Source organism: Salvelinus sp. IW2-2015, linkage group LG11 (assembly GCF_002910315.2).
Source record: "Salvelinus sp. IW2-2015 linkage group LG11, ASM291031v2, whole genome shotgun sequence".
NCBI lineage: Eukaryota > Metazoa > Chordata > Actinopteri > Salmoniformes > Salmonidae > Salvelinus > Salvelinus sp. IW2-2015.
The window spans coordinates 28,783,571-28,796,474 of NC_036851.1; the positions used below are offsets into that span (position 1 = coordinate 28,783,571).

Consider the following 12,904-nt stretch of genomic DNA (forward strand, 5'->3'; position numbering starts at 1 on the left):
ATTATGATTGTATCAGTTTTGGAATAATTGCACCCCCCCCTAAAAATAAAGGTTCCACAATAAAAATAATAAAAAACATTAGTTTGATAAAGACTGAGCATATTTTCATCAGAATCATTAAGCCTGGGCCTACTCACCAAGCAGATGTCCTGGCCATAATTCATTCCCATGCAGTGTTCAATGTAGAATTATTCATCTATTTAGAAATACCAAGGAACAGGCATAATAAACTCAACTGAATGTCTGTATATCGAAAAGAAGACAGATTTTGGTTTGTAACCCTGACAAATGTCTTTTAACTTGCCGTTTCAAATGATCACTCTTTGAGAAAAACTATTCCAGACCCGAGATCCGAATCACTTCGCACTATTTTATTCTGTTATACGTGTTTTTGTTTTTTTCCAAGTACGCAGATAAAAAAATCTGCCCCGTACTCGAACAGTCAAAAAAGGTAAAATGCCCATCCCTAGAATGGTCTCTAAAACCGGCAGATGTTATTATTCTTACAGAGTGTTTCTGCAGGTGACAGATTGATAGTAGTTTGGTATGGTGTGCTGGCCCATATAATGTTAAGTAACTGATGAACAGGAAGAGACAGAGAAGTGCTTCTGTTTATGAGATATCTAATTTGCCAAGTATCCCTGCATTTTTGCTGATCTTGGAGGTTGTCTTTGTGTTTCCAAGACAATTCATTAATCAAAACACCAAGAATGCGTGTTGTATTGGCTGGATCAACAGGTATATTATCAAAATGGACACCTATATAGTCTCTCTTGTATTTTCTGTTCTTTGGACCAGATAGTAAAACATTTGTTTGTTTTAGATTCAGTGATAATTTCTTGATTTTTAAACCACTCTTTTTCATGAATTATTCACATTAAGATGGGACATGCTCTTTATTCTTTGTACTTTGAGAGGTGAAATTATGAAAGCATCCTTTTGATTTTGTAGTCAACTTTTATGGACCCACGGTATTGACAGTTTTTACATTAGAGGGTACTGGTTTGCTAGATATGTCAGAAAAAGGTCTTTGTCCATTTTGAGGAATGGTCACATATTTGTGAAGTGTGTCTAAACTGTCAGGGAAATTGACGTCACACTCCAACAGACAAAGAGCATATATGGTTATAATTACATCCGGTAATAACTGCTCACAAGGAAATTTCACAATCACAAAAAAGCCCTTTCAACTAAACCAGTTTTTTTTTTTTATGTATTTTCCATTAGCAGAATACCCAAGTTATTCCCAAGGTGGTGACATGAAGCCAGTGGAATGCTGTGCCGTGGTATAAAAGCAACCTGTGTGGAGGTTGTCTCGCTGAATGCCTGGGAGCCTCCCTGTGTTCACTGACCTCTACTGAGTCACATTATCCAGCAAGAAGTAGAACTAAATGTTGCTGACATAGACAACCACTGCTGCGTCCAAGAACTTGACTCATGCTTACTGAGGAGGTTTGAGACCGACAGAGCCATCTGTTGTACCTCACCCCTCTCACCATCATATCAGCTGTAGTACTGGCTGACCATCATCCCCCCCACACTGGGTTCAGTGCTGATGACATGTCCAATATGAATCACATTTGATATAATAAAACATGGCTTTCTGTACAGCCCTGTGCTTATGTTTCTAGCTGTCAGTTATTGTCTATGGGTATAAAAGGCAGGTTTTGCTGATGACATGTCTTCTCTCTCCACACAGGGACCTGAACATGTCTGAGTTTGTGTGCGACCCCAAGGCCGGCCCCTATGTTTATGACCTCATAGCAGTCTCCAACCACTATGGAGGAATGGGAGGAGGCCACTGTGAGTAATGTTTGCCTCTGCTAGCAACACCCTGGTCAGGTCCATCCTTATTGCAGACCTAGATAATGAGATACACAGTACACACACCCTACCCCACCCACATTAATGACACAATCAGCTCTCACTTTGTTACATTTCAAATCACTGTTTACCTGGGAAATAGTGCTGAGCGATTAGTGCTTTTTGAGGTCGGTTCAGATTCGATTATTTAAAAAATCACGGATTTCTGTTTCAATTTTTGTTCAACATTAACCCACATAATGCATAGTGCATTTAAGTGCTGTAACACAGAATAAAACAACTAATAAAAGTCCCATGGTGGCAGTGACTGCCCATTACTGTTTATCACTTATTAACCATCATTTTATCACATTCTATTTCAGTTGTGTATTTTACATTTATTTTATTTGATGACTTTATTTAATTCCAAGTCGCCTCATCTCTATAGAGCTGCTGCCTGAGAAAAATCACCATTTTATTAGTTCTTCAAAGTAAATAAGGCATACTTTTATGAATACCATCTATTGATCACTTAGATAATGTATCTCTTGTTTAAAAACGAAAATAACCTAAATTTGAGTTAATCGCTCTGCACTGCTGGGAAAACAGAACAGTTTGCTGAAAGGGAGGTTTAACTGCAGGTGATCGGAATCCATTGTTCTTTTTATATTCACTCTGTTCCTGTTATTTGAATAATACTATCTGCTAACATAGGTATTTGTTTTAGTACCTGGTAACCTGAAGCAGGTCAACTATGCAGAATGTATGTTAACAGATAAGGTTAAGGCTTATGCCTTTTCTCTAAGGAAACTGAGCTTATAATCAGCAGTATTTAATTGGACTGTTGGTTCCCACTTACTCATGTAGTGTCAACTTTGATGTCAATTTCGATTTGCTCAAACCTTTTCGTTTGTTTTAGCCAAGCTCTTGTTTGGTGACTAACCAGGCCTGCTAGTGGAAACCAGTTCATCAGATATTCATCCTAGCTCAACTTTAGTCCGCCATGACCATAGTTTTATAATGTTCCTCCAATATCTTGTACCTGCAGACACAGCCTACGGCAAGAACAAAGCTGATGGGAAGTGGCATTACTTTGATGACAGCAGTGTCTCAGCTGCCTCAGAGGATCAGATTGTGGTGAGTGAGCCACCTCAACCCTTACTTTCATGTCGAACTCTGTATATGGCTTTTTAGAAAATGTGATTATGTATATACATTTCTATGATGTGGGACTCGTTATTACCCGTTTGAAAGCTATACACTGAGTATACAAAACATTAAGAACAGCTTCTCTTTCCATGACAGACTGCCCAAGTAAATACAGGTGAAAGCTATGATCCCTTATTGATGTCACTTGTTAAATCCACTTTAATCAGTGTAGATGAAGGGGAGGAGACAGGTTAAAGAACGTTTTTTTTAAGCCTTGAGGCATGGGTTGTGTAAGTGTGCCATTGAGGGCGAATGGGTAAGACAAAATATTTAAGTGCCTTTGAATCAAATCAAATTAATCAAAGTTTATTTGCCAAGTGCGCCGAATACAACAGGTGTAGACCTTACTTACAGGCTCCAACCAACAGTGCAATTTAAAAAATAAAAGGTATTAGGTGAACAATAGGTATGTAAAGAAATAAAAAGACAGTTAAAAATAAACAGTAGCGAGGCTATATACAGGCACCGGTTAGTCGTGCTAATTGAGGTAGTATGTACATGTAGATATAGTTAAAGTGACTGCATATATGATAACCAGAGAGTAGCAGTAGCATAAAAGAGGGGTTTGGCAGGTGGTGGGTGGCGGGACACCATGCAGATAGCCCGGTTAGCCAATGTGCAGGGTCACTGGTTGGTTGGGATAGTTTAATGTATAGTTAAAGTGACTATGGATATATGATAAACAGAGAGTAGCAGCAGCATAAAAGAGGGGTTGTTGGGGGGCAGACAATGCAAATAGTCCGGGTAGCCATTTGATTACCTGTTCAGGAGTCTTATGGCTTGGTAGTAAAATCTGTTGGGAAGCCTTTTTGTCCTAGACTTGGCACTCCTGTACCACTTGCATGCGGTAGTAGAGAGAACAGTCTATGACTGGGGTGGCTGGGGTCTTTGACAATTTTTAGGGCCTTCCTCTGACACCGCCTGTTGTAGAGGTCCTGGATGGCAGGCAGCTTAGCCCCAGTGATTTTACTCGGCCGTACGCACTACCCTCTGTAGTGCCTTGCTGTCGGAGGCCGAGCAGTTGCCGTACCAGGCAGTGACGCAACCAGTCAGGATGCTCTTGATGTTGCAGCTGTAGAATCTTTTGAGGATCTGAGGACCCATGTCAAAAAAAATTACGTTTCCTGAGGGGGAATATGCTTTGTCGTGCCCTCTTCACGACTGTCTTGGTGTGTTTGGACCATTCTAGTTTGTTGGTGATGTAGACACCAAGGAACTTGAAGCTCTCAACCTGCTCCACTACAGCCCCGTTGATGGGGGCGTGCTTGGTCCTCCTTTACCTGTAGTCCACAATCATCTCCTTTGTCTTGATTACGTTGAGGGATAGGTTGTTATTCTGGCACCAACCGGCCAGGTCTCTGACCTCCTCCCTATAGGTGGTCTCGTCATTGTGGGTGATCAGGCCTACCACTGTTGTCGTCTGCAAACTTAATGATGGTATTGGAGTCGTGCCTGGCCATGCAGTCGTGGGTGAACAGGGAGTACAGGAGCAGACTGAGCACGCACCCCTGAGGAGCTCCAGTGTTGAGGATCAGCGTGGCAGATGTGTTGCTACCTACCCTCACCACCTGGGGGCGGCCCGTCAGGAAGTCCAGGATCCAGTTGCAGTGGGAGGTGTTTAGACCCAGGATCCTTGGCTTAGTGATGAGCTTTGAGGGCACTATGGTGTTGAATGCTGAGCTGTAGTCAATGAATAGCATTCTCACGTAGGTGTTCCTTTTGTCCAGGTGGGAAAGGGCAGTGTGGAGTGCAATAGAGATTGCATCATCTGTGGATCTGTTTGGGCGGTATGCAAATTGGAGTGGGTCTAGGGTTTCTGGGTTAATAGTGTTGATGTGAGCCATTACCAGCCTTTCAAAGCACTTCATGGATGTGAGTGCTACAGGTCTATAGTGATTTAGGCAGGTTGCCTTCGTGTTCTTGGGCACAGGGACTATGGTGGTCTGCTTTGAAACAGGTTGGTATTACAGACTCAATCAGGGACATGTTGAAAATGTCAGTGAAGACACTGTTACGGAGTCTAGTTGATAGGTAATCGACTAGCTGGACTGTTCCCCAGACTCCAGGCGTAGGGATTTGTACAATGCTTAACAAGGCTGTTGAACCTGACATTGGTGTCTGTCTTTATTCTTTTATCCAACCTATCAAACTGAATCAAATCAAATCAAATCAAATTTTATTAGTCACATACACATGGTTAGCAGATGTTAATGCGAGTGTAGCGAAATGCTTGTGCTTCTAGTTCCGACAATGCAGTAATAACCAACAGTAATCTAACCTAACAATTCCACGCTACTACCTTACACACACACACAAGTGTGAAGGGATAAAGAATATGTACATAAAGATATATGGATGAGTGGTGGTACAGAACGGCATGGCAGATGCAGTAGATAGGTTATAGAGTACGGTATATACATATGAGATTACTGTAGGGATGTAAACATAAAGTGGCATAGTTTAAAGTGGCTAGTGGTACATGTATTGCATAAAGATGGCAAGATGCAGTAGATGATATAGTACAAGTATATACATATGAGATGGGTAATGTAGGGTATGTAAACATTGTATTAAGTGGCATTGCAAAGTGGCTAGTGGTACATTTTACATAATTTCCATCAATTCCCATTTTTAAATGGGCTGGAGTTGAGTCAGTATGTTGGCAGCGGCCGCTAAATGTTAGTGGTGGCTGTTTAACAGTCTGATGGCCTTGAGATAGAAGCTGTTTTTCAGTCTCTCGGTCCTGCTTTGATGCACCTGTACTGACCTCGCCTTCTGGATGATAGCGGGGTGAACAGGCAGTGGCTTGGGTGGTTGTGTCCTTGATGATCTTTATGCCTTCCTGTGACATCGGTGGTGTAGGTGTCCTGGAGGGCAGGTAGTTTGCCCCTGGTGATGCGTTCTGCAGACCTCACTACCCTCTGGAGAGCCTTAACGGTTGTGGGCGGAGCAGTTGCCGTACCAGGCGGTGATACAGCCGACAGGATGCTCTCGATTGTGCATCTGTAGAAGTTTGTGAGTGCTTTTTGTGACAAGCCGAATTCTTCAGCCTCCTGAGGTTGAAGAGGCGCTGCTGCGCCTTCTTCACAACGCTGTCTGTGTGGGTGGACCAATTCAGTTTGTCCGTGATGTGTACACCGAGGAACTTAAAACTTTCCACTTCTCCACTACTGACCCGTCGATGTGGATAGGGGGGTGCTCCCTCTGCTGTTTCCTGAAGTCCACAATCATCTCCTTTGTTTTTGTTGACGTTGAGTATAGAGGTTATTCCTGACACCACACTCCGAGGGCCCTCACCTCCTCCTGGAGGCCGTCTCGTCGTTGTTGGTGATCAAGCTACCACTGTAGTGTCATCCGCAAACTTGATGATCGAGTTGGAGGCGTGCATGCCACGCAGTCGTGCGGTGAACAGGGAGTACAGGAGAGGGTCAGAACGCACCCTTGTGGGGCCCCAGTGTTGAGGATCAGCGGGGTGGAGATGTTTACCTACCCTCACCACCTGGGGGCGGCCCGTCAGAAGTCCAGGACCCAGTTGCACAGGGCGGGGTCGAGACCAGTCGAGCTTGATGACGAGTTTGGAGGGTACTATGGTGTTAAATGCTGAGCTGTAATCGATTAACAGCATTCTCACATGGGTATTCCTCTTGTCCAGATGGGTTAGGGCAGTGTGCAGTGTGTTGCGATTGCGTCGTCTGTGGACCTATTGGGTCGGTAAGCAAATTGGAGGGGTCTAGGGTGTCCGTAGGGTGGAGGTGATATGGTCCTTGACTAGTCTCTCTAAAGCACTTCATGATGACGGAAGTGAGTGCTACGGGGCGATAGTCGTTTTAGCATCAGTTACCTTAGCTTTCTTGGGAACAGGAACAATGTGCCCTCTTGAAGCATGTGGGAACAGCAGACTGGGATAAGGATTGATTGAATATGTCCGTAAACACACCAGCCAGCTGGTCTCGCGCATGCCTGAGGACGCGGCTGGGATTGCCGTCTGGGCCTGCAGCCTTGCGAGGGATTAAGACGTTTAAATTTTACTCACCTCGGCTGCAGTGAAGGAGAGCCCGCAGGTTTGGTAGGGGGCCGTGTCAGTGGCACTGTATTGTCCTCAAAGCGGGCAAAAAAGTTGTTTAGCCGTCTGGGAGCAAGACATCTGGTCCTCGACGCGGGCTGGTTTCTTTTTGTAATCCGTGATTGACTGTAGACCCTGCCACATACCTCTTGTGTCTGAGCTGTTGAATTTTCGACTCGATTTTGTCTCTGTACTGAGACTTAGCCTGTTTGATTGCCTGCGGAGAGAATAGCTACACTGTTTGTATTCGGTCATGCTTCGGTCACCTTGCCCTGGTTAAAAGCAGTGGTTCGCGCTTTCAGGTTTCACGCGAATGCTGCCGTCAATCCACGGTTTCTGGTTTGGGAAATGTTTTATCGTTGCTGTGGGTACGACATCGTCAATGCACTCCTAATGAACTCGCTCACCGAATCAGCATATTCGTCAATATTGTTGTTGGACGCGATGCGGAACATATTCCAATCCGCGTGATCGAAGCAGTCTTGAAAGCGTGGATTCAGATTGGTCGGATCCAGCGTTGAACAGAACCTGAGCGCGGGAGCTTGTTGTTTGAGTTTCTGTTTGTAGGCAGAGAATCAACAAAATGGAGTCGTGGTCAGCTTTTTCCAAAGGGGGGCGGGGGAGGGCCTTGTAAGCGTCGCGGAAATTAGTGTAGCAATGGTCCAGTGTTTTTCCAGCCCTGGTACACAATCGATATGCTGATAGAATTTAGGGAGTTTTGTTTTTAGATTAAGCCTTGTTAAAATCCCCAGCTACGATGAATGCAGCCTCAGGGTGTGTGGTTTCCAGTTTACAAAGAGTCAGATAAAGTTCGTTCAGGGCCATCGATGTGTCTGCTTGGGGGGAATGTATACGGCTGTGATTATGATTGACGAGAATTCCCTTGGTAGATAATGGGTCGACATTGATTGTGAGAGTTCTAGATCAGGTGAACAGAACGACTTGAGTTCTTGTGTGGTTATTATGATGGTCACACCACTTCTCGTTAATCATAAGGCATACCCCCCGCCCCTCTTCTTACCGGAAAGATGTTTGTTTCTGTCGGCGCGATGCATGGAGAAACCAGCTGGCTGCACCGACTCCGTTAGCGTCCCTTGAGTTAGCCATGTTCCGTGAAGCAGAGAGCACGTTGCAATCCCTGATGTCTCTCTGGAATGCTACCGCTGCTCGGATTTCATCAACCTATTGTCAGAGACTGGACATTGCAGGTAGTATGCTAGGGAGTGGAGCGCGATGTGCCCGTCTCCGAAGCCTGACACGAGACGCCACGTTTCCCCTTTTTCGGCGTCGCCCAGGTCGCCGGCTGGATCAGATCATTGTATTGTGTGGAAGGAAAACACTGGATCCGTTTCGCGGAAAGTCATATTCCTGGTAGGAACGGAAATAAGTGATTGACGTTAATCGTATATTCAGTAGTTCCTCCCGACTGTATGTAATGAAACCTAAGATTTCCCGGGGTACCGATGTAAGAAATAACACGTAAAAAAACAAAATACTGCATATTTTCCAAGGAACGCGAAGCGAGGCTGCCATCTCTATCGGCGCCGGAAGTGAAGCGTGAAACAGACACCTGCCAGTTGGTCAGCACATGCCCGGAGCACGTGTCCTGGTAATCCGTCTGGCCCTGCAGCCTTGTGTATGTTGACCTGTTTAAAGGTCTTACTCACGTCGGCTACGGAGAGCGTGATCACACAGTCATCCGGAACAGCTAATGCTCTCATGCATGTTTCAGTGTTACTTGCCTCGAAGCATGCATAGAAGTTATTTAGCTTGTCTGGTAGGCTCGTGTCACTGGGCAGCTCGCGACTGTGCTTCTCTTTGTAGTCTGTAATAGTTTGCAAGCCCTGCCACATAAGACGAGCGTCGGAGCCGGTGTAGTACGATTCAATCTTAGCCCTGTATTGATTCTTTGCCTGTTTGATGGTTCGTCGGAGGGCATAGCAGGATTTCTTATATGCTTCCGGGTTAGAGTCTCGCACCTTGAAAGCGGCAGCTCTACCCTTTAGCTCAGTGCGAATGTTGCCTGTAATCCATGGCTTCTGGTTGGGGTATGTACGTACAGTCTCTGTGGGGACGACGTCCTCGATGCACTTATTGATAAAGCCAATGACTGATGTGGTGTACTCCTCAATGCCATCGAAAGAGGAACAGGGTGTGGTAGTAGGTGCCTGGCACACCGGTTTTTCAAGAGCTGCAATTCTGCTGGGTTTTTCATGCTTAAAACATCTTATGGCTAACGGGATCGATATGACAACAGCCAGTAAAAGTGCAGGGCGCCAAATTCAAACAGAAATCTCATAATTAAAATTCCTCAAACATACAAGTATCTTATACCATTTTAAAGGTAATCTTGTTGTTAATCCCACCACAGTGTCCGATTTCAAAAAAGGCTTTACAGCGAAAGCACCACACAATTGTTAGGTCACCGCCAAATCACAGAAAAACACAGCCATTTTTCCAGCCAACCAGCTAACCTTTAATTATCTTCATCAGATGACACTCATAGGACTTCATGTTACACAATACATGTATGTTTTGTTCGGTAAAGTTCATATTTATATTTAAAAAAATCTCAGTATACATTGGCGCGTTATTTTCAGTAGTTCCAAAAACATCCGGTGATTTTGCAGAGAGCCACATAAATTTCCAGAAATACTCATAATAAACGTTGATCAAAGATACAAGTGTTATTTATACATAACATTTTAGATCCACTTCTCCTTCACATACATCTTGAATAACGTTTCAATCGGAAAATTAAATTGACTTCAGAAGAGTGGTGGAACGGAGGTCCTCCTCATGTGAAGGCGCATGGTGAATGCGTGATCAGCCCGTGGAAGTGATTACTCATTCCTGTCTCCTTCGGCCCCCCTTCACATTAGATTCATCAGACACAGTTCTATTGACTGTTGACATCTAGTGGAAGCCGTAGGAAGTGAAAACTCATCAATATCTGTCTGTGATTTCAATGAGAGCTTGGTTGAAAATTGGCACCCCCAGAATTTTTTAAAACAGGAAGTAGAACTTATCAGGTTTTTGCCTGCCATGTGAGTTCTGTTATACTCACAGACATAATTCAAACAGTTTTAGAAACTTCTGAGTGTTTTCTATCCAATATATGAATAATAATATGCATATATTAGCAACTGGGAATGAGGAGCAGGTCATTTAATATGGGCACCTCTGTGCACCTTTCATCCAAGCTACTCAATACTGCCCCTTCAGCCATAACAAGTTAATGCAACCGCTGTGTCAGATTTCAAAAAAGCTTTACAGAAAAAGCAAACCATGCAATAATCTGAGGKCGGCGCTCAGAGCCCAATCAAGACAAAAAGATATCCGCCATATTGTGCAGTCAACAGAAGTCAGAAATAAATATTCACTTACCTTTGATGATCTTCATCAGAATGCACTCCCAGGAATCCCAGTTCCACAAATGTTTGATTTGTCCATCATTTATGTCCAAATAGCTACTTTTGTTAGCACGTTTGGTAAACAAATCAAAACTCACGACGCGCGTCACTAGTTGCAGATGAAATGTCAAAAAGTTCCGTTACAGTCCGTAGAAACATGTCAAACGATGTATAGAATCAATCTTTAGGATGTTTTTAACATAAATCTTCAATAATGTTCCAACCGGAGAATTCCTTTGTCTTCAGAAAAAGCAAATGGAACGGGAGCTACCTCTCAGTGGAATGCGCGTGACCAGCTCCTGGCACTCTGCCAGACCTCTGACTCAATCCCCTCTCATTCAGCCCCCTTACAGTAGAAGCCTCAAACAAGTTTCTAAAATTGGACATAGTGAAGCCTAGGAAGTGCAACATAACCAATATCCCCCATGTATCTGCATAGGGGCTGAGTTGAAAATTGACCAACCTCAGATTTCCCACTTCCTGGTTGGATTTTTCTCAGGTTTTAGCCTGCCATATGAGTTATGTTATACTCAGACATCATTCAAACGATTTTAGAAACTTCAGAGTGTTTTCTATCCAAATATCCTCAAATATGCATATATTAGCAACTGGGACTGAGGAGCGGGCAGTTTACTCTGGGGACCTTATTCATCCAAGCTACTCAATACTGCCCCCTGCCATAAGAAGTTAACAGTTCCCGGTGTGTATCAAGAATGGTCCACCACCCAATGGACATCCAGCCAACTTGACACATCTCAATATTAGAAATGTGTTCCTAATGTTGTTATACTCAGTCTGTTGTTCATGTGTCTATTAATTAATAATTCTGTAGACTCCCATGTACTCTCTCCTTTGGTGTTGTCAGTTGCTGCAGTGTAACACTATCCCCACCTCTCCCCTCCACAGACAAAAGCAGCTCACGTGCTATTTACCAACAGACGAGCGCGGCGAATGTCCCTGCCAAGCCCGCCCTCAGCCTCTCTGGGGGGTGCCACCGCTGAAGCAGCTGATCACTGATACCAACTGAGCACGCTGATGTCATGCTCGAGGGACAAGACCAATCGGAATAATGACAAAAGAGATACTTTGATGCACACACCAAGCTACTTCAGTGACATATGACTTCTCAGTCGATATTATTAACTCCCCCCAGCCCTGTGTCTTATTTTATTTTGCTCATACATCGTCACAAAGAGCCAAAAGTCTTGGATGCGTGACCCAGCGTTCCCTCGCCGAGACTTGCCGTCCCGGGCTGGCTGCGCGATGTATGAAACCTAGTTTACTGTCTTGTGTGGAAAAAATAAGGGAAATAGAAGGCCAAAGAATCCTCTCACTGGACAAACAGATGTTGAGATGTACCCTAAAATGCATAGTATTATCTATTATCTAACACAAACTTTTCTGTTAACCCACTTAGAAAAGTACCAAAAATAAAAAAACCAAATGAGCATCTTGTTTTTACCAAAGAACAAAGGTATTCCAAAATTTGGGTACATCGCGTAAGGCAACTATGACTATGGACCCCTTCACTGACCGGACTGGGGGGGAAGGAGAAACCTGTCCTTGAAAGTTGTTTCTGATGGTTATCTGTGGTGATAACCCCAGTGCAGGGTCGAGGGAATTGACTGAACCCCGAAGCAAATGTGGAATGCTATTACACACTTTGATTGAGACATCGTGACTAGTCACGGAGCAATTTCCAACACACTACAACCGTGCACGAAATGGATGACTCGATACTCACTGAACCTGCCTACTACCTCCATCGCTGAATGAGTCCACGTGGGCTCCAATTTACACTTAGAGAAGTCACAACTAGAGTTCGTACAATGACAGTTACCACTCGACACCTTATCTCATCAGAAAAAACTACCGTGTAACCCAACAACACCAGGTCACCACTACTCGACTACAATAACTCTCTTATGACCGATGTAGCCGTCTAATACTGCGCGTGAACACTGGGCTGTACGAGCGGTCTCGATAGCATCTACCAGTTCCAACCTGATCATGACCTTTAATATGGAGTTTGTCCCCCCTTTGGCTGCTATAACCAACCCTGCGCACTTTTCTTGGTAAAAGACTTTCCACTAGATGTCGTGAACATTCTTGCGCAACACTAACGCTATAGTTTCTCTAGAGCCCTCAGGTTGTTAGACTCTGAGCGAAGAGGCAAATAGCTAAGAGCAGGGCGGTCCACCTTGTCGCGGTCACTGAAATTTATTGTTTGTTGCAAATTAGGCCTGCGGTCTCGGCGAGGTCTGGCTGCTTCCAATTCTACCAAAAACCCCATCCTCCCCCCAAGAAATTGTTCTGATGCGCGTATGGAGAGGTCAGGCTTTGTGCAAGCCAAAGTCAAGTTGCCACTTCTATTACCCAATCTCAATTCACAATAGACCGATATATACTCCCGTGT

At 44.2% G+C, this 12,904-nt stretch overlaps 1 protein-coding gene across 1 annotated transcript in view; it reads left to right on the top strand.

The window, feature by feature from the left end:
* Nucleotides 1-12,904, top strand: part of LOC111970125 (ubiquitin carboxyl-terminal hydrolase 4) — a 43,234-nt gene that overhangs the window by 24,048 nt on the left and 6,282 nt on the right. The window contains exons 20-21 of the mRNA XM_023996649.2: nt 1,700-1,803; nt 2,852-2,940. Coding sequence (XP_023852417.1) covers nt 1,700-1,803; nt 2,852-2,940 — 193 coding nt within the window. The remainder of the gene's footprint in view (nt 1-1,699; nt 1,804-2,851; nt 2,941-12,904) is intronic.